Source organism: Pseudophryne corroboree, chromosome 1, assembly GCF_028390025.1.
Source record: "Pseudophryne corroboree isolate aPseCor3 chromosome 1, aPseCor3.hap2, whole genome shotgun sequence".
Lineage (NCBI taxonomy): Eukaryota > Metazoa > Chordata > Amphibia > Anura > Myobatrachidae > Pseudophryne > Pseudophryne corroboree.
The window spans coordinates 911890199-911910735 of NC_086444.1; the positions used below are offsets into that span (position 1 = coordinate 911890199).

The 20537-nt window shown below is 45.6% G+C and overlaps 1 protein-coding gene across 1 annotated transcript in view; it reads right to left on the reverse strand.

Moving 5' to 3' along the window:
- ANKRD50 (ankyrin repeat domain containing 50) overlaps positions 1-20537 on the reverse strand; it is a 96080-nt gene that overhangs the window by 39907 nt on the left and 35636 nt on the right. The window contains exon 3 of the mRNA XM_063920303.1: positions 5494-5723. Coding sequence (XP_063776373.1) covers positions 5494-5723 — 230 coding nt within the window. The remainder of the gene's footprint in view (positions 1-5493; positions 5724-20537) is intronic.

A 20537-nucleotide genomic window follows, 5' to 3' on the forward strand; every position in this document is an offset into this window, starting at 1 on the left:
CACTTACTCTTGATGCCAGAGTGCAAATATCCCTCTGTGCATCTCGCATATATAGAAATGCATCCTTTAAATGCTCTATAGTCAATAAAATACTGTCCCTGTCAAGGGTATCAATATTTTCAGTCAGGGAATCCGACCAAGCCACCCCAGCGCTGCACATCCAGGCTGAGGCGATCGCTGGTCGCAGTATAACACCAGTATGTGTGTATATACTTTTTAGGATATTTTCCAGCCTCCTATCAGCTGGCTCCTTGAGGGCGGCCGTATCTGGAGACGGTAACGCCACTTGTTTTGATAAGCGTGTGAGCGCCTTATCCACCCTAAGGGGTGTTTCCCAACGCGCCCTAACTTCTGGCGGGAAAGGGTATAACGCCAATAATTTTCTATCGGGGGAAACCCACGCATCATCACACACTTCATTTAATTTATCTGATTCAGGAAAAACTACAGGTAGTTTTTTTCACACCCCACATAATACCCTTTTTTGTGGTACTTGTAGTATCAGAAATATGTAACACCTCCTTCATTGCCCTTAACATGTAACGTGTGGCCCTAATGGAAAATACGTTTGTTTCTTCACCGTCGACACTGGAGTCAGTGTCCGTGTCTGTGTCGACCGACTGAGGTAAATGGGCGTTTTAAAGCCCCTGACGGTGTTTGAGACGCCTGGACAGGTACTAATTGGTTTGCCGGCTGTCTCATGTCGTCAACCGACCTTGCAGCGTGTTGACATTATCACGTAATTCCCTAAATAAGCCATCCATTCCGGTGTCGACTCCCTAGAGAGTGACATCACCATTACAGGCAATTGCTCCGCCTCCTCACCAACATCGTCCTCATACATGTCGACACACACGTACCGACACACAGCACACACACAGGGAATGCTCTGATAGAGGACAGGACCCCACTAGCCCTTTGGGGAGACAGAGGGAGAGTTTGCCAGCACACACCAAAACGCTATAATTATACAGGGACAACCTTATATAAGTGTTTTCCCTTATAGCATCTTAATATATAATAATATCGCCAAATAAGTGCCCCCCCTCTCTGTTTTAACCCTGTTTCTGTAGTGCAGTGCAGGGGAGAGCCTGGGAGCCTTCCTAGCAGCGGAGCTGTGTAGGAAAATGGCGCTGTGTGCTGAGGAGAATAGGCCCCGCCCCCTTTTCGGCGGGCTTCTTCTCCCGTTTTTCTGACAACCTGGCAGGGGTTAAATACATCCATATAGCCCCAGAGGCTAAATGTGATGTATTTTTAGCCAGCATAGGTACTTTCATTGCTGCCCAGGGCGCCCCCCCCAGCGCCCTGCACCCTCAGTGACCGTTGGTGTGAAGTGTGCTGAGAGCAATCGCGCACAGCTGCAGTGCTGTGCGCTACCTCATGAAGACTGAGAAGTCTTCAGCCGCCGATTTCTGGACCTCTTCTCTCTTCAGCATCTGCAAGGGGGTCGGCGGCGCGGCTCCGGTGACCCATCCAGGCTGAACCTGTGATCGTCCCTCTGGAGCTACTGTCCAGTAGCCTAAGAAGCCAATCCATCCTGCACGCAGGTGAGTTCACTTCTTCTCCCCTAAGTCCCTCGTTGCAGTGAGCCTGTTGCCAGCAGGACTCACTGAAAATAAAAAACCTAACAAAACTTTTACTCTAAGCAGCTCTTTAGGAGAGCCACCTAGATTGCACCCTTCTCGGCCGGGCACAAAAACCTAACTGAGGCTTGGAGGAGGGTCATAGGGGGAGGAGCCAGTGCACACCACCTGATCCTAAAGCTTTTACTTTTGTGCCCTGTCTCCTGCGGAGCCGCTACTCCCCATGGTCCTGACGGAGTCCCCAGCATCCACTTAGGACGTCAGAGAAATATGGTATTAAATAAAAATATATTTGAAAATAGAGCTAATCAAACAGTTTAATACCAGGGGATAACTATACTGTTCTTTGTCACACTGTTTTCTGGAACGAAAAACAGTTTTTTTTTTGCATTTTATTTTTTTCTGTGGAATTCTATTATTCCACTTTTTTTAGTGCCCAAAAAAATAAATTCCAGGACCTTTTTTGCAGCTGCCATTACAAAAACGGGCCATTTTATCAACGAGGCAGGTGAGAAGAAAAAATCCCTGATTAGTGCCAGCTTCGGGGTTAATTGGATAGCCCCAGGCAGGGCAATTAGCCATGGTAAATTACCACAGCTAATTGTATATCCCCATCTATGTTTAAATAAAAAATAAAAAAAACACTGCAGACAAATAAAGATAAATCTACCAACAATATACACTGGGGACCCCTGAATTGTAGTTTAACCGCCTGTGCACTTAAACTCTGTGGGTGAGGTGTGCTGAATATCGTGGCCATCACACCACACTAAATTGTCCCCTATGAATGTGCTGCTATAAAGAACAACAAACCTCTTTCCAGTGTACCTGTGCCACATTGTCTCTCGCACTGACATTCGGCTAGTTCAGTTTTACTCTATAATTTCAGGATTGGGCACAATTCTTTTTCAAAGCAAACATGTTAACTCTTCTTGACTGCATAGGATTAGGTTTACAATGAGTTCCCATGGAGAGGAGAGTAAACTTTCAACTGCACAGACGCGTGTCAGACACACTGAAACAGAACAAGGAGCACCAAAGACACGTAACACAGTTCAATGCAAGCTAAACACGCAAATCTGTATGGTCTCATGTGCAATTAATTTTATTCTCATAACCGTTATCATGTACTTATTTTACGTTAAAAACATCTTAAATTAAAGAATTATAATGCCAGACAGCATTAAGGAACCATTGATATCCTTTGCTGGACTATTTGGTTTACAGATTATAAAACACTCCAACTCAGAATGTGCCATTAATTGTTAATTACTTCATATATTCATAGCAATAATTGTAATATGGATTTAAAATGATCATCAGTACGCAGTATATATCTCTCTTACTATAAAATAAGGGGGGACGGGGAGGTTAACTACACTGGGAGCCAAAAGTCCTGTAGAAAGTCCTGAAGTACAGTATCTAGTGAAGCCACCAACACTGTAGATGAAACTTATCTCTACAAGGGTTTCCCACCATTGATTCACTATCTGTTCCTGGAGTTTACTATGCACATGTAAGCTTTATTACTGGTTTCAGCACTTTCATACCCTCACATAATCAGCAGTATGACCTTTGCCCACTGCAGAGCAACCAGCAAAGCACAGCCTCAGGCAATTTCACAAATAGCAAAAGGGTCTTTCACTTAACTCTGTGGCCGCTTTGTTAAACTTACATAGTTAACATATCTCTGCCACAGCTATAAATTATCTGGTTTCTTACAGGCTGGACCTTCAATAAAAGGAGTGCTTTTTATAGCCATCACAGAAGGAGAAGGCTGACAAGATCTATAAACAAAATCAAGGGGCGACAATAAAATGTATGTCCTCTGTGCAGCTACTGTTTTTTTTATACCAGCATATATGTTAAAATACGTTTATTGCACATTAAAGAATTAAAATAAGAATAGGCAGAGTCTGAGCTGTTGCAGCTGCTGTGTTTTATTATATATACTTACACTGTTTTATTCTTTATTTTTTTCATGTTGCTTATCCCTTTGTAGCATTTACAATTAAAATAGATAGCACTAAAGAATTAAAGCTGTAAGATTTGGCCTACAGTGGGGAAGATGGTAATGTTTTCATACCATGACAAAATTGTGCCTGTGCACTGGAGTAAAACAGAAAAACAAACATAGAAACATAGAATTTGACGGCAGATAAGAACCACTTGGCCCATCTAGTCTGCCCCCTTTTTTTTTATCCTTTAGGTAATCTCAACCATTTTTGAACCTTAATTCTTTGTAAGGATATTCATATGCCTATCCCAAGCATGTTTAAATTGCTCTACAGTCTTAGCCTCTACCACCTCTGATGGGAGACTATTCCACTTATCCACTACCCTTTCTGTAAAGTAATTTTTCCTTAAATTTCCCCTGAACCTCCCCCCCTCCAGTCTCAGTATATGTCCTCAAGTTCTAATACTTCTCTTCCTTTGAAGAATGTTTCCCTCCTGTACTTTGTTAAGACCCTTGATATATTTGAAAGTTTCTATCATGTCCCTGATATACATGTACATTTAGAACTGCCTGTACAGCAACACGCAGTTTGTTTTCAGAACTAATAAAATGGGCCTTCGCGTACAGCACAGAAAACATTTGAGGTTCAGTGCAAACTGTCTGGTGAAGTTCCTCACCTCCACTGACACTAGTGCCCCTACATTTGTGCCAAGTGTATTGGGCAGAGTAGGATGGCATCATCTGTGAAGTAGCAGGCATTAGCACCTGGTGATGGGAGGTGTTGTATACATTAGTGCTGTGATTTCATTTTAGCTATTTCTTGGCCTCGCACAGATTTCTTGGTCTCGCAAGGCCCCCTGCAATAGCATGAGGCTTACTCAGCTGGCCTGAAGCTCTCTCAGCTGGCTGTTTGCGGGGAAAAATCGCAACTATCGGTCACTATGTTGGTCGCATCGCTAGGATTGCAAATGCAGCAAGGAGGTGTTTAACACTTCCTACTGTATTTGCATTTTTTTTTTAAATTGCATTTGCATAGTTGCTTGCGTGCAGCTTTGCAAATGCAACCCTACTGAATTAGGCCCTAGGGCACAGATTTATCAAGCCTTGGAGAGTGATAAATTGCACGGTGATAAAGCACCAACCAATCAGCTCCAAACTATCATTTTTCAAACGCAACCTGTAACATGGCAATTAGGAGCCGAGTACTTTATCACTGTACTATTTATCACTCTCCAAGGCTTGATAAACGGGGGCCATAGTTTGTGGCAACACATTTTCTGAGCTTATTGCATGTGCAATGTGATAAGGAGGACTGAATAATAAACAAAAGCCAATTAACCGGGTATGGGTCGTTGTATAGACACAACTTAGGTCGACAGTCATTAGGTCGACCATGGAAGGTCGACATGCATTAGGTCGACAGGGACAATAGGTCGACATGGTCATTAGGTCGACATGTACGAGGTAGACAGGTCAAAAGGTCGACATGTGTTTTTTTTTACTGTTTTTGGCGTCGTTTTCGTCATAAAGTGACGGGGAACCCCAATTAGTGCACCGTGTTCGCTCGTCATGCTTCGGGCAAGGTTACCGTTCCAATCGTAGTCCACGTGGAACATTAAGTATGAAAAAAAATTGTGAAAAACTAATGGTCGGCCTTTTGACCTGTCGACCTAGTACATGTCGACCTATTGACCATGTCGACCTAATGCATATCGACCTTCAGTGGTTGACCTATTGACAGGTCGACACAGCTTAGGTCGACAAACGACCATATCCCAGTTAACCTATGGCACATAAATATTCACTTTTGGGAGTCTCTATAGAAAACACTTTCCTACATCTTAAACATGTCAAACTGTTATAGAAAATGGTCTATATATGAAATTTAATTTATGTATCGATCCTTAGTAATAAGTAGTGTTCCAGTACTGTAAAAGTGACTTTAATACATACCCGTAAACATTTTTGTGACTGTCCTGCTCTGCTTGCGGGCTGAACAGACGAGTAAGAGCCACGGAGGAAAAAACTCATGGTGAGTTGCTAAAAGATCTGCTATAGTTCCAGATAAACCAGATGGCCGGTGTTCTCCTTCAGTAACATTGCATCCTTCATCCACTGAATCAACAACCAGTAAGAGACTCTGAGGAGGAGCTTTCATGGCCAGCAGAGGAAGAAGAACACACCTGGAAACAGAAAGTATATTACTTTTGTACACAAAGTTCAACATGAGGTAGGTTACGCTGTACTACAGTTTCAGCTTTGCCTTATCCACAGATCCGAGCACTGACAAAGATGTCTTAACCATAACAGAACACCACATCACATTTACTGTACCAAATAAAAAAGGAAATATGCAGAACCAATCTTATGAAATCTCTAGTCTGGAAACTAGACAAAGGAATATTCATTCATACCAAATCTACTTTTATTATTTAAAAGGACATTACTTACTAAAAAAAGCCACAGCCATGACCATGTTGAAGGTGAATAGTAACAGCATTGCGAAAATTAGAATATTCCACAAATTGCAAAGTATCTACTTTCAAGTGTAAAATGACCCATTTGATTTCCTCATGGGATATAAATTTCCCTACCACAGTACAGTAGTAGTTCTATGTCAGGCAGGAGAACACAGCACACATTAGAAGAACACAAAATTAATTTCATTAATTAAATTGTGTAGTGCTGAAGCCTAGTTAGGCCAAGTTTTGCTGCACGTCCTGGTTCCCTGTGGACACTGGGCTATTACAAGGTCAAGCAACTGGGAGAAAACAGACCAAAACAAACTATAATAATGACAATAAACCATCAACAGCTGTGTCAATCATTTTCTATGTTGTCACACACCTGCCATACAAAATATATCAAAAGCTCTAAGGCAGCTTTATCCTTTATCCATTAACAGGAAAAAGTGGTAGATGAATGCAGACAATATTGATAAATGCGGACCTTATGGCCCCCATACACTTGTACGATATGGCATACAATCATGCGATTTCGATCGCATCTGTGCAATCAATCGCATAATTGTATGCACATATTGTGCACCATGCGATGCGCAGGCACGCCGGTCGAATCTCGCTTCTCAGGATCTTATGTGCTGCACTTAATATTTATTGCATTGCAGTGCGATCGCATGTGTTTTTTTAAACACATGCAATATATCGCACTGCGATGTGTGATGGGCACCTGCCGGGAGCGGCCACTTGGCGGTGACGTGCCCATCACGTGATTACCATGCGATCTATCGCATGATCGCATGGTAATCACTTTGGCAGTTCAGTTGTGATTTCATCGCACCTGAACTGCCGGTGCGATGCCTCGCAATGTCGCGTTGCAGGGCATCGCACAAGTGTATGGGGGGGCAATACATTTCGAGATATTTTTACAATCCTAGAGATACTAGTGGGAATTTAAAGCCTTGGACACAGCAGCATTATATATTTAGCTAAAGGAAATGCATGCATATTCTTTATTTTATTTAAAGTCATCCAAGGCACCCACTTCGCAAAGCCATTCTTTTTATTGCTAAATATATTACACCGGTTATTATGTATACATCAATACTAAACCACATTGAGATGCACAAAGCAGCGAAAACTGTTCTGTATATTTGAAAGGAGCCTTGTTTTCATGCTGAGCTTTCAAATTTGGGAGAGCATCATGGAGACTGGAAACGAGCATCTCTTATAGTTATCACTACATAATAGAATAATCAGAGTTCTAATCTTAAATACGTTCCAGACAAAACAGCAACAAACCATATGACCTTAAAATACAAAGACAAATGCACAGTCTATGTGGGCTAATATATAATGACAGTTAGACTTCAAATTTATTTCAGTCTAAATTAAAAAAAAGATAGCTAATGCCGCACTATTTCAAGACAAAAAAAATGTTTAACGGTTAGTCTGGTATAAAAACATAACACCATGGTTATGCATTTTTTTCATTATTTCTAAATATATCTGTAAATAAATTCCTACAAAGCACTACTTTACTATGATAACAATATATTTTTCAGGCACACTGCTTCTCAAACCATGTGCAGTGGCACACTGGGGTGCCTCAGGACACTTTGTCCACGCCCCATATAAAATTATTTCTGGTCAATGTAATAGGCAAAACCAGTGCGGGTGAATGCTAATCATAAAATATGTGGACAAAAAGAAGCAAGTCCTGACCCTCATCAAATAACTGACCCTAAGGATGACATACTGTATAGACACAATTTACTTCATTTTTTACAAATTCTCAGTAAGAAACTTGTGGCCTACGGGTGCCGTGAAAAAAATACTGATACTCTAGGGCAGGCATTCCCAACTACGGTCCTCAAGGCACACCAACAGTGCAGGTTTTAGTGATATCCAGGCTTCAGCACAGATGGTTAAAATAAGAATTTACTCACCGGTAATTCTATTTCTCGTAGTCCGTAGTGGATGCTGGGAACTCCGTAAGGACCATGGGGAATAGACGGGCTCCGCAGGAGACTGGGCACTCTAAAAGAAAGATTAGGTACTATCTGGTGTGCACTGGCTCCTCCCTCTATGCCCCTCCTCCAGACCTCAGTTAAGGAAACTGTGCCCGGAAGAGCTGACACAACAAGGAAAGGATTTGGAATCCAGGGTAAGACTCATACCAACCACACCGTACAACTTGTGATAACCATACCCAGTTAACAGTATGAACAACAACTGAGCCTCAGTAACAGATGGCTCATAACAATAACCCTTTAGTTAAGCAATAACTATATACATGTATTGCAGAGAGTCCGCACTTGGGACGGGCGCCCAGTATCCACTACGGACTACGAGAAATAGAATTACCGGTGAGTAGATTCTTATTTTCTCTGACGTCCTAGTGGATGCTGGGAACTCCGTAAGGACCATGGGGATTATACCAAAGCTCCCAAACAGGCGGGAGAGTGCGGATGACTCTGCAGCACCGAATGAGCAAAGGCAAGGTCCTCCTCAGCCAGGGTATCAAACTTGTAGAACTTAGCAAATGTGTTTGAACCCGACCAAGTAGCAGCTCGTCAAAGCTATAAAGCCGAGACCCCTCGGGCAGCCGCCCAAGAAGAGCCCACCTTCCTTGTGGAATGGGCTTTTACAGATTTAGGATGCGGTAACCATGCCGCAGAATGAGCTTGCTGAATCGTGTTACAGATCCAGCGCGCAATAGTTTGCTTTGAAGCAGGAGCACCCAGCTTGTTGGATGCATGCAGGATAAACAGCGAGTCAGTTTTCCTGACTCCAGCCGTCCTGGCTACATAGATTTTCAAAGCCCTGACTACATCCAGTAACTTGGAGTCCTCCAAGTCCCGAGTAGCCGCAGGCACCACAATAGGTTGGTTCAAATGAAACGCTGATACCACCTTAGGGAGAAATTGGGGACGAGTCCTCAATTCTGCCCTGTCCATATGGAAGATCAGATAAGGGCTTTTACATGACAAAGCCGCCAATTCTGACACACGCCTAGCCGAAGCTAAGGCCAATAGCATGACCATTTTCCACGTGAGATATTTTAGCTCCACGGTCTTAAGTGGCTCAAACCAGTGGGATTTCAGGAAATCCAACACAACGTTAAGATCCCAAGGTGCCACTGGAGGCACAAAAGGGGGCTGAATATGCAGCACTCCCTTAACAAACGTCTGAACTTCAGGCAGTGAAGCCAGTTCTTTTTGAAAGAAAATAGATAGGGCCGAAATCTGGACCTTTATGGACCCCAATTTTAGGCCCATAGTCACACCTGACTGTAGGAAGTGCAGAAGTCGCCCCAGCTGGAATTCCTCTGTCGGGGCCTTCCTGGCCTCACACCAGGCAACATATTTCCGCCATATGCGGTGATAATGATTTGCGGTCACATCCTTCCTAGCTTTTATCAGCATAGGAATCACTTCATCTGGAATGCCCTTTTCCATTAGGATCCGGCGTTCAACCGCCATGCCGTCAAACGCAGCCGCGGTAAGTCTTGGAACAGACAGGGCCCCTGCTGTAACAGGTCCTGTCTGAGAGGCAGAGGCCATGGGTCCTCTGAGATCATTTCTTGTAGTTCTGGGTACCAAGTTCTTCTTGGCCAATCCGGAACGATGAGTATAGTTCTTACTCCTCTCTTTCTTACTATCCTCAGTACCTTGGGTATGAGAGGAAGAGGAGGAAACACATAAACCGACTGGTACACCCACGGTGTCACTAGTGCGTCCACAGCTATCGCCTGAGGGTCCCTTGACCTGGCGCAATATTTTTTTAGCTTTTTGTTGAGGCGGGACGCCATCATGTCCACCTGTGGCCGTTCCCAACGGTTTACAATCTGCGTGAAGACTTCTGGATGAAGTCCCCACTCTCCCGGGTGGAGGTCGTGCCTGCTGAGGAAATCTGCTTCCCAGTTGTCCACTCCCGGAATGAACACTGCTGACAGTGCTAGCACGTGATTCTCCGCCCATCGGAGAATCCTTGTGGCTTCTGCCATCGCCATCCTGCTTCTTGTGCCGCCCTGGCGGTTTACATGGGCGACCGCCGTGATGTTGTCTGATTGAATCAGCACTGGTTGGTTTTGAAGCAGGGGCTCTGCTTGACTCAGGGCGTTGTAAATGGCTCTTAGTTCCAGTATATTTATGTGTAGTGAAGTATCCTGACTTGACCACTGTCCTTGGAAGTTCCTTCCCTGAGTGACTGCCCCTCATCCTCGGAGGCTTGCATCCGTGGTCACCAGGACCCAGTCCTGTATGCCGAATCTGCGGCCCTCGAGAAGATGAGCACTCTGCAGCCACCACAGCAGAGACACCCTGGCCCTTGGGGACAGGGTGATCAACCGATGCATCTGAAGATGTGATCCGGACCATTTGTCTAACATCCCACTGAAAGATCCTTGCATGGAACCTGCCGAAGGGAATTGCTTCGTAAGAAGCCACAATCTTTCCCAGGACTCGCGTGCAGTGATGCACCGACACCTGTTTTGGTTTCAGGAGGTCCCTGACCAGAGAGGACAATTCCTGGGCCTTCTCCACCGGGAGAAACACCTTCTTCTGTTCTGTGTCCAGAATCATGCCCAGGAAAAGCAGACGCGTCGCAGGAATCAGCTGCGACTTTGGGATATTCAGAATCCAGCCGTGCTGTTGCAACACTTCCCGAGAGAGTGCTACGCTGACTAACAACTGTTTTCTGGACCTCGCCTTTATAAGGAGATCGTCCAAGTACGGGATAATTATAACTCCCTTCTTCCGAAGGAGTATCATCATTTCGGCCATTACCTTGGTAAATACTCTCGGTGCCGTGGACAGACCAAACGGCAACGTCTGGAATTGGTAATGACAATCCTGTACCACAAACCTGAGGTACTCCTGGTGAGGTGGGTAAATGGGGACATGCAAGTAAGCATCTTTGATGTCCAGCGACACCATAAAATCCCCCTCTTCCAGGCTTGCAATAACCGCCCTCAGCGATTCCATTTTGAACTTGAACTTCCTTATATAAGTGTTCAAGGATTTTAAATTCAGAATGGGTCTCACCGAACCGTCTGGTTTCGGTACCACAAACATTGTGGAATAGTAACCCCGTCCCTGTTGAAGGAGGGGAACCTGCTGGAGGTACAGCTTGTGAATTGCCGCCAGTACTACCTCCCTTTCCCTGGGAGCAGCTGGCAAGGCTGATTTGAGGTAACGGCGAGGGGGAGTCGCCTCGAACTCCAGCTTGTATCCATGAGATACAATTTGTACAGCCCAGAGATCCACTTGTGAGCGAACCCACTGGTTGCTGAAGTTTCGGAGACGTGCCCCCACCGCACCCGGCTCTGCCTGTGGAGCCCCAGCGTCATGCGGTGGACTTAGAGGAAGCGGGGGAGGATTTTTGTTCCTGGGAACTGGCTGCCTGGTGCAGCTTCTTTCCTCTACCCCTGCCTCTGGGCAGAAAGGATGCGCCTCTAATCCGCTTGCCTTTCTGAGGCCGAAAGGACTGTACATGATAATACGGTGCTTTCTTAGGCTGTGAGGGAACCTGAGGTAAAAAAGTTGATTTCCCGGCTGTTGCCGTGGATACGAGGTCCGAGAGACAGTCCCCAAACAATTCCTCACCCTTATAAGGCAAAACCTCCATGTGTCTTTTTAGAATCAGCATCACCTGTCCACTGCCGAGTCCATAATACTCACCTGGCAGAAATGGACATTGCATTAATTCTAGATGCCAGCAGGCAAATGTCCCTCTGTGCATCCCGCATATATAAGACGACGTCTTTTATATGTTCTATGGTTAGCAAAATAGTATCCCTGTCGAGGGAATCAATGTTGTCTGACAGGGAATCAGACCATGCGGCTGCAGCACTACACATCCATGCTGAAGCAATAGCAGGTCTCAGTATAGTACCTGAGTGTGTATACACAGACTTCAGGATAGCTTCCTGCTTTCTATCCGCAGGCTCCTTTAGGGCGGCCGTATCCTGAGACGGCAGTGCCACCTTTTTTGATAAGCGTGTGAGCGCCTTGTCCACCCTAGGGGATGTTTCCCAACGTAACCTGTCCGTTGGCGGGAAAGAGTACGCCATCAGTAACCTCTTAGAAATCACTAGTTTCTTATCGGGGGAACTCCACGCTTCCTCACACAAATCATTTAATTCATCAGATGGGGGAAAAGTCACTGGCTGCTTTTTCTCCCCAAACATAATACCCTTCTTGGTAGTAACCGGGTTAACATCAGAAATGTGCAATACATTTTTCATTGCAGTAATCATGCATCGGATGGCTTTTGTAGACTGTGCATTTGTCTCATCCTCATCTACACTGGAGTCAGACTCCGTGTCGACATCTGTGTCTACCATTTGAGCTAGCGGGCGTTTATGAGCCCCTGATGGCCTCTGAGACGGCTGGGCAGGCGCGGGCTGAGATCCCGGCTGTCCCAAGGCTGCTGCGTTATCGAACCTTTTATGTAAGGAGTTGACACTGTCTGTTAAGACCTTCCACATATCCATCCAATCCGGTGTCGGCCCCGTCGGGGGCGACACCACACTTATCTGCCCTTGCTCCGCCTCCACGTAACCCTCATCAAACATGTCGACACAGCCATACCGACACACCGCACACACACAGGGAATGCTCTGACTGAGGACAGGACCCCACAAAGTCCTTTGGGGAGACAGAGAGAGAGAGAGTATGCCAGCACACACCACAGCGCTATATAACACAGGGATTTACACTATAATGAGTGATTTTTCCCAATAGCTGCTTATCATCCTATTTGAGCCTAAATTTATGTGCCCCCCCTCTCTTTTTTACCCTTCTTGTACAGGATACTGCAGGGGAGAGCCTGGGGAGCGTCCTTCCAGCGGAGCTGTGAAGAAAAAATGGCGCTGGTGTGCTAAGGAAGAAGGCCCCGCCCCCTCAGCGGCGGGCTTCTCCCGCGTTTTGTATAGCTTAATGGCGGTTTTTTTTTACACATATACAGTTTTCCAGACTGTATTATGTGTATATATTGCCAAAAGGTATTCTTATTGCTGCCCAGGGCGCCCCCCCCCCCAGCGCCCTGCACCCTACAGTGACCGGAGTGTGTGGTGTGCAGTGGGAGCAATGGCGCACAGCTGCAGTGCTGTGCGCTACCTTAATGAAGGCCGGAGTCTTCTGCCGCTGATTTCATCTCCTCTTCTGTCTTCTGGCTCTGCAAGGGGGACGGCGGCGCGGCTCCGGGAACGGACGATCGAGGTCAGGCCCTGTGTTCGAACCCTCTGGAGCTAATGGTGTCCAGTAGCCTAAGAAGCACAAGCTAGCTGCACGCAGGTAGGTTTGCTTCTCTCCCCTCAGTCCCACGTAGCAGTGAGTCTGTTGCCAGCAGATCTCACTGAAAATAAAAAACCTAACAAATACTTTCTTTCTAGCAAGCTCAGGAGAGCCCACTAGGAGCACTCAGCTCTGGCCGGGCACAGATTCTAACTGAGGTCTGGAGGAGGGGCATAGAGGGAGGAGCCAGTGCACACCAGATAGTACCTAATCTTTCTTTTAGAGTGCCCAGTCTCCTGCGGAGCCCGTCTATTCCCCATGGTCCTTACGGAGTTCCCAGCATCCACTAGGACGTCAGAGAAATAAAAATAACTGAGCTATTAATTAAGTCACCTGTGCTGAAGCCTGGATATCACTAAATCCTGCACTGTTAGTGTGCCTTGAGGACCGTGGTTGGGAATGCCTGCTCTAGGGAGCCGCGATTCAAAAAAAATTGAGAACCACTGTAATAGCACATTTTAAACAAACAAATGTTAATAACGGATATTGGTCACATATACCCTTTTCAGACAGAAATCCCGTCAACTACCCGGCATTTCAGTGCCGAGTAGTTTTGCCGGTCTCTGCCTGACCCCCAACCCCCTTTCACACAGAGAAGCAAATTTACCGGGTCAAGAATTTCTACCCGGTAATTTGCGGATCAAAACGGATATTTAGTCTGTGTGAAAGAGTCAACCCGGGTTGAAATTCCCGGGTCTCCAACCCTGGTAAATTCCTGTGTCGAAGTCCTGGAAATTTCATCCCGGGTTGACCCTTTCACAGAGAAAGTACCCGTGTTTTTCGGCAAATTACAAGCTCATGGTAAGTCCCACAGCTAATTGAGTTCCACCTTAGAAGTTTTTAAATAGTCAAATCTGATCAAGACTTAGGGCCAATTCAATTGTTTCATCCTAACATTTTTTCTTGCAGCTTCCTGAGGTACGAGAAAATGTGTGTGTGGAAACTCTGCACTTTGAACGCCTAAACCAGGGAGTTTAGACGGGTTTAGCCGTTTTAGGCGGCTTAACTGTTCTGTTTCGTAGTGACATGCGTGATGTGCATGAGCGCCCAAACACAACTGAATTGTGACAATTGTTTAGATGGGATTTTCAGACGCCCAAAACAACTGAATCGGCCACATGTATTTCAGAGGTGATTTTCAACAAAAAGGCAGTTAAATGATGTGGGACATGTATGTGGGGGTGTTGTATAGATGAGACTTGATATTGCAGCAGAGTGATACAAGTAATTAAACTTTACTTTTTTTTTTTTATTAAAGTGGCTTAAAATTTCATTTAAAAAAAAATAAAAAAATCGAATATGAATTTTAATGTATCCCAAATTTATTAGAGGCTTTAATTTGCTGAATAACACTTGGGCCCCAAATACTTTGCTTAATGTCACTAACATCATTCTGCCATCTTATTGGTAACTTTTTGGGGGAGTTCAGGGTGATTTCCCTACTTTTCCTCACTTATTACGTGTAAAACAATGCAGACTTACAGAAAGACATCCCTAATAAGCATTTCCTGACTGAATAGCGAAGGTCGGGGGAGCACACCTTCTGTAAATAGTTCAAAGTGCACTATAACATAACCCGCAGTAAAAATCTCCCTATAACGTGGCTAATTGAATCTGCTGCTATTTCTGAATTTTCACTCCCCAAACTGCACTGATGGGGGCAAATGGTATGGCAAAAAAATGGAGGTGAGAGTAACTTGATCGTTTGAGTTTTACGACCGACTGACTATGACTCACAGTCTGAGAAATGGAAAAGGTGGAACAGGGATTCTGCTAGTAGTGTGCATGAGGGGCGTAGTAAAACCTCTCTACATCATATGTTGTGACTGTGGTTGGTGTCGTAATTGTAGGATATTTAGAAAATTGTAGATTAATGGCTACTCAAGATTGAGTTAGTTACAATGACACTCTACAAGTCTACAGGATGCTAAAGTAATATTTGGAATTTAGCTTATGCCCCATAGAAGTGAGCACAAAAATCATGTTTTACTGTACCTACAGATAGTAAGCTTGCGAGCAGGGCCTTCCTACCTCTATGACTGTTTGTTATTACCCAGTTTTGTTATATCATTATTTCCAATTGTAAAGCGCAACGGAATTTGCTGCGCTATATAAGAAACTGTTAGTAAATACAGTATTACTCCAGAAGTGCATGCAGCCACTCCAACAGGAGCTGATAATTAACTGAATCTGCCCATATGTGTACTCCACCAATAGCCAGGAAGTTTTTTTTGTTTTTTGTTGTTTTTTTTAGATGGGATAGCAACTCTAAATGAATAAACCTCACCAACCATAATAGCACAATTTAACACTAATATTCTTGTGTGTTATTTAGCCTCTATCCTGTTGTCAAGATTATCTGTAAATTGCAGTTAGGATACTGTAGAGGAATTAAAACCATGTAAAGAATGAAAAGAGAACAGAAGAACTATACATAACAAGAATAATAAATGGCCAATATACACAGATGTGTCCTCATATCTTGCCTCAATACGCCACGCAGCCGTCATGCCTATATTCTGTGTGCATCTGCAGCTGTATCTGCATGCGCAATGCTACATTACAATATTTTCTACGAACACCACACAGGAATATTAGTGTTAAACTGTGCTTTTCTGCCTATTCTGGTTTGTTTTGCGAATAAGACGCATTATAATGAAAAAAGTTGCACAAAAAATAAGATTTGAAACCTACCGGTAAATCTTTTTCTCCTAGTCCGTAGAGGATGCTGGGGACTCCGTAAGGACCATGGGGTATAGACGGGCTCCACAGGAGACATGGGCACTTTAAGACATTTTAATGGGCGTGAACTGGCTCCTCCCTCTATGCCCCTCCTCCAGACCTCAGTTATAGGAACTGTGCCCAGAGGAGACGGACATTTCGAGGAAAGGATTTTGTTAATTAAGGGTGAGATACAAACCAGCTCACACCACAACACACCGTACAACCTGGGATATAACTAAACCAGTCAACAGTATGAACAAAGATGATCAGCAACAGGTTGATCTGAACTGCAACACAACCCTTGTGTAGCCTTATCAATAACTATGTACAAGTACTGCAGATTTATTCCGCACTGGGACGGGCAACCAGCATCCTCTACGGACTAGGAGAAAAAGATTTACCGGTAGGTTTAAAATCTTATTTTCTCTTACGTCCTAGAGGATGCTGGGGACTCCGTAAGGACTATGGGGTTTATACCAAAGCTCCAGACCGGGCGGGAGAGTGCGAATGACTCTGCAGCACCGATTGAGCAAAAGAGAGGTCCTCATCAGCCAGGGTATCAAACTTATCGAATTTTGCAAAAGTGTTTGAACCCGACCAAGTAGCTGCTCGTCAAAGCTGTAACGCAGAGACGCCTCGGGCAGCCGTCCAAGAAGAGCCCACCTTCCTAGTGGAATGGGCCTTTACCGATTTTGGTAATGGCAATCCAGCCGTAGAATGAGCCTGCTGAATCGTGTTACAGATCCAGCGTGCGATAGTCTGCTTGGAAGCAGGAGCGCCAACCTTGTTGGCTGCATATAGGATAAACAGAGCCTCCGTTTTCCCAATACGAGCCGTTCTGGCTACATAGATTTTTAAAGCCCTGACTACATCAAGGTACTTGGAATCCTCCAAGACATCCGTAGCCACCGGCACTACAATAGGTTGGTTCATGTGAAACGACGAAACCACCTTAGGTAGAAATTGTGGACGAGTTCTCAATTCCGCTCTTTCCATATGGAAAATCATATAGGGGCTCTTGTAAGACAAGGCCGCCAATTCTGACACCCTCCTTGCAGATGCCAAGGCCAATAACATGACCACTTTCCAAGTGAGAAATTTTAACTCAACAGTTTGAAGTGGTTCAAACCAATGTGATTTAAGGAACTGTAACACCACATTAAGGTCCCACGGTGCCACTGGGGATACAAAAGGAGGTTGGATGTGCAGTACTCCCTTCACAAAAGTCTGCACTACTAGAAGAGAGGCCAATTCCTTCTGAAAAAATATTGATAAGGCCGAAATCTGCACCTTAATGGAGCCTAACTTTAGGCCCATATCCAGCCCCGCCTGTAGAAAATGGAGAAAACGACCCAGCTGAAAAACCTTCGTAGGAGCATTCTTGGATTCACACCAAGACACATACTTCCTCCAGATACGGTGATAATGCTTCGCCGTTACGTCCTTCCTAGCTTTAAGCAGAGTAGGGATGACCTCCCCTGGAATACCTTACCTAGCTAGGTTTTGGTGTTCAACCGCCATGCCGTCAAACGTAACCGCGGTAAGTCTTGGAACACACACGGCCCCTGTTGTAACAGGTCCTCTCTTAGAGGAAGAGGCCAAGGATCTTCTGTGAGCATTTCCTGAAGATCTGGATACCAGGCCCTTCGAGGCCAGTCTGGAACAATGAGTATCGTTTGAACTCTTGTTCTTCTTATGATCCGCAATATCTTTGGGATGAGTGGAAGTGGAGGGAACACATAGACCGACTGATACACCCACGGTGTCACTAGTGCGTCTACTGCTATTGCTTGAGGGTCCCTCGACCTGGAACAATACGTCCGAAGCTTTTTGTTGAGGCGTGACGCCATCATGTCTATTTGAGGGAGACCCCAACCGTTTGTCACTTCTGCAAAGACCTCTTGATGAAGCCCCCACTCTCCTGGATGGAGATCGTGTCTGCTGAGGAAGTCTGCTTCCCAGTTGTCCAATCCCGGGATGAAAACAGCTGACAGAGCGCTTACATGATTTTCCGCCCAGCGAAGAATCCTGGTGGCCTCCGCCATCGCTGCTCTGCTTCTTGTTCCGCCCTGGCGGTTTACATGTGCCACTGCTGTGATGTTGTCTGACTGGATCAGTACAGGTTGGTTGCGAAGAAGATTCTCCCCCTGTCTCAGGCCGTTGTATACGGCCCTCAATTCCAGCACATTTATGTGCAGACAAGCCACCTGGCTTAACCATATTCCCTGAAATGTTTTTCCTTGTGTGACCGCTCCCCAGCCTCGGAGGCTCGCGTCCGTGGTTACCAGAAACCAATCCTGGATTCCGAACCTGCAACCCTCTAGGAGGTGAGCACTGTGGAGCCACCACAGGAGAGATATCCTGGCCCTGGGGGACAGGCTTATCATCCGATGCATTTGGAGATGGGACCCTGACCATTTGTCCAGTAGGTCCCACTGAAAAGTTCTTGCATGGAACGGAATGGCCTCGTAGGCCGCCACCATCTTTCCCAACACTCGAGTGCATTGATGAATCAACACTCTTTTTGGTTTCAGCAGATCCCTGACCATGTTCTGGAGTTCCAGAGCTTTTTCCAATGGGAGAAAAACCCTCTGCCGTTCCGTGTCCAGAATCATGCCCAAAAACGACAGTCGAGTTGTCGGCATCAACTGCGATTTTGGCAAATTTAATAGCCAGCCGTGTTTTAGTACCCTCAGAGAGAGTGCCACGCTTTCCAGTAACTGGTCTCTTGATCTCGCCTTTATCAGGAGATCGTCCAAGTACGGGATAATTGTGACACCTTGCTTGCGCAGGAGCACCATCATTTCCGCCATTACCTTGGTAAAAATCCTCGGGGCCGTGGAAAGCCCAAACGGCAACCTCTGAAATTGGTAATGACAATCCTGCACAGCGAATCTCAGGAACGCCTGATGAGGAGGATATATGGGGACATGAAGGTATGCATCCTTTATGTCTAGTGACACCTTAAAATCCCCCCCCATCCAGACTGGAAATCACTGCCCGGAGAGATTCCATCTTGAACTTGAATCTTTTCAAATACAGGTTTAGGGATTTTAGGTTCAGAATTGGTCTAACCGAGCCGTCTGGCTTCGGGACCACAAATAGAGTTGAATAAAACCCCTTTCCCTGTTGCAACAGGGGAACCGTGATAATCACTTGCTGTTGACACAGCTTTTGTATCGCAGCTGAAACTATTTCTCTCTCTGGGAGAGAAGCTGGTAAGGCCGATTTGAAAAATCGGTGTGGAGGCACGTCTTCAAACTCCAGTCTGTATCCTTGGGTTACAATTTCTAGCACCCAAGGATCCAAGTTCGAATGAATCCAGACTTGGCTGAAGAGCTGAAAACGCGCCCCCAGCGGAGCCCCAGCGTCATGCGGTGGATTTGGTAGAGGCCGGAGAGGACTTCTGCTCCTGGGAACTAACCGCAGCTGGTGTTCTTTTCACTCTACCCTTGCCTCTGGCGAGGAAGGATGATCCACGTCCCTTTCTGAATTTATGAGACCGAAAGGACTGCATCTGGTATGGAGGCATTTTCTTTTGCTGTGGGGGAACAAAAGGCAAAAAAGAAGACTTACCCGCGGTAGCTGTGGAAACCAGGTCCGCGAGGCAGGTCCCAAACAAAAGTTCACCCTTGTAAGGCAAGGCCTCCATAAGTCTCTTGGAGTCAGCATCACCAGTCCATTGACGGGTCCACAACGCCCTCCTAGCTGAAATTCCCATGGCATTGGCCCTCGATCTCAAGAGGCCAATATCTCTCGCAGCCTCCCTTAGGTATAACGCTGCGTCCTTGATGTGACCCAATGTCAACAATACACTCTCCCTGTCGAGGGTGTCCATGTCAGATGACAAGTCATCTGCCCATCCTGCAATCGCGCTACTCACCTATGCCGACGCTACCGACGGTCTGAGCAGGGTTCCCGTAGTCGTATAAATCGATTTCAAGGTAGTTTCCTGCCTGCGATCCGCAGGATCCTTTAGTGTCGCCGTGTCCGGAGACGGTAGGGCCACCTTTTTGGATAAACGCGTCAAAGCCTTATCTACCGTGGGTGACGATTCCCACCGTAACCTGTCCTGTGAGGGGAAAGGATACGCCATAACAATTCTCTTAGGAATCTGCAGTCTTTTGTCTGGAGTTTCCCAAGCTTTTTCAATAGAGCGTTCAGCTCATGGGATGGGGGAAAATGTTACCTCAGGTTTCTTCCCCTTAAACATACAGACCCGTGTGTCAGGGACAGAAGGGTCCTCTCTGATATGTAATACATCTTTTATTGCAATAATCATGTACTGAATACTCTTGGCCACCCTTGGGTGTAACCGAGCGTCATCATAGTCGACACTGGAGTCGGAATCCGTGTCGGTATCAGTGTCTGCTATCTGGGTAAAGGGACGTTTCTGGGACCCTGATGGGTTCTGTGACACATTAATATCCATGGATTGTCTCCATGCTTGGTTCTGGGACTCAGATTTGTCCAACCTTTTATGTAACAAAGCCACACTTGCATTCAAAACATT